This window comes from Nicotiana tomentosiformis, chromosome 3 (assembly GCF_000390325.3).
Source record: "Nicotiana tomentosiformis chromosome 3, ASM39032v3, whole genome shotgun sequence".
Classification (NCBI taxonomy): Eukaryota; Viridiplantae; Streptophyta; class Magnoliopsida; order Solanales; family Solanaceae; genus Nicotiana; species Nicotiana tomentosiformis.
The window spans coordinates 96,196,624-96,199,675 of record NC_090814.1 but is presented as its reverse complement, the minus strand read 5'-3'; the positions used below and the strand labels follow the sequence as shown (position 1 = coordinate 96,199,675).

Here is a 3,052-nt window from a genome sequence, read left to right as displayed (position 1 = left end):
ACTTTGAAAAAGGGATAAATATAAAGCGACTGCCTTTAGATATAAAGCTTATCTTTCTTGTTTTATAGTATTTCTTTGTAAAATTATTTAAATTTAATATCATTAATGTAAAAATTTATAATATGACTATTTTACCAATTTTCTATTATATAAACTTTTGTAATTAATTTATTTATGAATATTAGAGGAATGTTTGATCGGGTTCCTGTAGAAACAAATCCAAAAGAACCTTAATTTGTTTCAAAACCCGGAGATTTCAAACCAAAAGCGGCTTCTAAAAAACAATTCAAGTAAAAGATGTAGTGGAAGAGAGAAACTGATCGGTCCTCTAACAACTCTCTCGCACCAGTAAATCCAGCTCCAACAAATAGTTGCAGAAAATGACAACAGAAATGCAACTGAAAACATCAACAACTGGAATGATATTCTAGCTTGGAGGAATTTGAATCGGTATAGCTATTACAATGACAGAACTTAAAAAAAAGAAAGAATCAGTATAACTATTACAATATCGATCCCCAGAATCATTTCTGGTTCAATTTCCCTAGAAGGAATGAAGTTTTAAGTTTTGCCTCTCAATTTATAGATTAATACATAGACATGCTATTAATAGGTGAGAAGTCATTCTTTTCAGAAATGAAAATTTAATGGAATAAAATCACTTCACAGTTGGACCAACTGCAGAACAATTACATTTGCATATAAAAAAGGCTAAGAATTCAAAGAACCACAGTGAAACAAGTATTTATTTATTACAACCTGGAGCAAACAAAGTTTCTATCAAGCTTGTTCCAGCAAGTTTCTGCCTAGTGATTTCATCCAACTGTTCGGCCATCTCTGGTGTCAGGTGGTTTTTCCAGTCTCCAACTTGACCTTTTCTCAAGAAATCCCGGTTCGCAACAGTAAATTGTGGACTCAAATGTTGCACTCCGTTCTGATTCACTGCCAAACTGCTCAAATTCTCGAAGCTACAAAGCCTTACAATCTCCTGTACAAATCCTTCTCTCTCTTCTTCCAAGCAAAAAGGCTTATCCAAGAACTTAGCCAATTTGGTAAGACAGAGAATGAGATCTTTCTTCATGTCCTCGTACGTCAAGAGAAGTACCTTGTCCGGATTTTCCATGCTTGCCTTCCAATAACCCAACACTTGATCCCAATACGGTCCATAATGTGACACGCCTTTGCAAAACAGATCAAATGCATCTTTGATTGAAAAAGATGGTAGTTCTTTGAGTCTTACTTTTGTCATAAAAAGCCAATTTGAAACAAGAACATCTTTGGGCTCGCGAAAAAACATACACAATTTTGCAACCAGAAGACATCACAGATGCCGGTAACAAAGAGTACGGAATGTGGGTAGCCAAAAGGCAACTTGGCGAACACGAAATTCGATAATCTTGGTAGGAAGTTTCATTTTGTATGATGGCTTCCAAGAAGGGAATGCAATCATGGGGGCCCTTAGTAAGTAAAGGGTGGGAGGAAAAATCAAAACGGTCATGATTCATGAGGGAAAAGATAAGGGCCTTGAACCAGGTTGTTCCTGATTTTGGGAAAGTAACTAGAATAGGATCTGTAGGTTGAGCTTTAAAGCATTCTTGCACCCTCTTAATTCCTTTAATAGCTGCTGTAGTAAACCAAAAGGATTGGTATTGGTAAAGATGTTCAGTGATCCAACCTTTTTCTTTGGGAATGGTTGTGAGCATATCACTGTCATTTTGATCAGCTTTCTTGTATTCATCATCAAGTTCACGCTGAGAACAACGGGAAAGCGACATATCCACTGAGGAGGTGAAATTTGATAAAATCTAGACCAAATTTGTGTTCACCAGCTCGAGTAGGAGCTAAACCTACACTAACTGATCAACAAAAGCTTGTCCCCCTTTGTTCTGAGAAAACTGAAAAATGATCAAAATGGCTAATTAATCTTCTGTTGCTCTGACTTTATCAATCAAAACTCAGCTGTGATTAGTGATCTTAAGCAACATTTTCGAAATAGAGATGAATTAATGTTATCAAACAGTATTTGTAAAATAATTCTGGAGAATATAAAATAACATATAAACAGAAATGTAAAAGAAACAAAATTTAATCCGAGCCCAATGAATTCATAGTGTTTCCTTAAGTAATTTAATCCCCTCCTAGTATCCAAGGTTGTGGATTATTTTCTCCAAGGATAGAACGAATTACACACTGGTGTAGCGGTACCTCAAACCCCAGTGTTTCAGCGAACACAAAGATCGGTAACAAATCACACTTACTATTGCTATCTTTGTAGTTAAAACAATGCAGAAGAAAGGAGGAGAACTCAGAAAATTCCTATTGAAAATCTGAGAGAATAGACTGGTATTTATAGCCAATGTTGAGCTCAAACTCAAGAGGTGCAACTCTTTAAATCTGAAATCTTAAGAGGTGCAAACTGGACTTTGTTAATATTCCGTTTACAAAAAAATCGGATATTTAATAACATTTATGTTAATATTTACTATTAACAAATAAATTTGGTCCAAAAAATCAATCAATCAATCGTTTGACCGAATCCGAATCCGAATCCGAAGCCGAGCCGAGCGAGCGACGACGACGACGACGTGAGGCCTGCGTTCTTCTTAACTCTTTAAGAGCTAGAAGAAGAGCAATTGTATGTATACCCATCAAAACCGTTTCCTCTTCCAATATGGGACAATGTCCCTTTGTCAAGGAGAAAAACTCAAATATTTTCAATTTTCCTCCATTTCCCATTTACCCTCTTTTAAGCTACATTTAAGCTTTTAAAAACCCAACAATCCCCCACATAAATGGGGAATGGCTATATCACGAAAATATGCAAGAAAAGCTGTGTGATTCACAAGCAAGGATTAATTGCATCTGGATAAGTAGGTTTCCCTTTGAACTTTCTGTAGTAAACTTATATCGGATATACTCGGTCAATTGGTAGATTTGATATTTTTGAACCGTCGAACTTTGGTGTATACCTAGACAACCATAAGTCACACAACCAACCCTTAACTGTCTTTGGCTCTCATTGTTGTGTTCGTTTCAGCCATGAACACTGCCT

At 36.0% G+C, this 3,052-nt stretch overlaps 1 protein-coding gene across 1 annotated transcript; it reads right to left on the bottom strand.

Annotated features, from left to right (window-relative positions):
* Nucleotides 1-1,193: 1,193 nt before the first annotated feature.
* Nucleotides 1,194-1,775, bottom strand: LOC138908199 (cytosolic sulfotransferase 12-like). The gene has a single exon (XM_070198846.1). It carries the CDS (start codon nucleotides 1,773-1,775, stop codon nucleotides 1,194-1,196), a length of 582 nt encoding a protein of 193 aa, XP_070054947.1.
* Nucleotides 1,776-3,052: the final 1,277 nt, after the last annotated feature.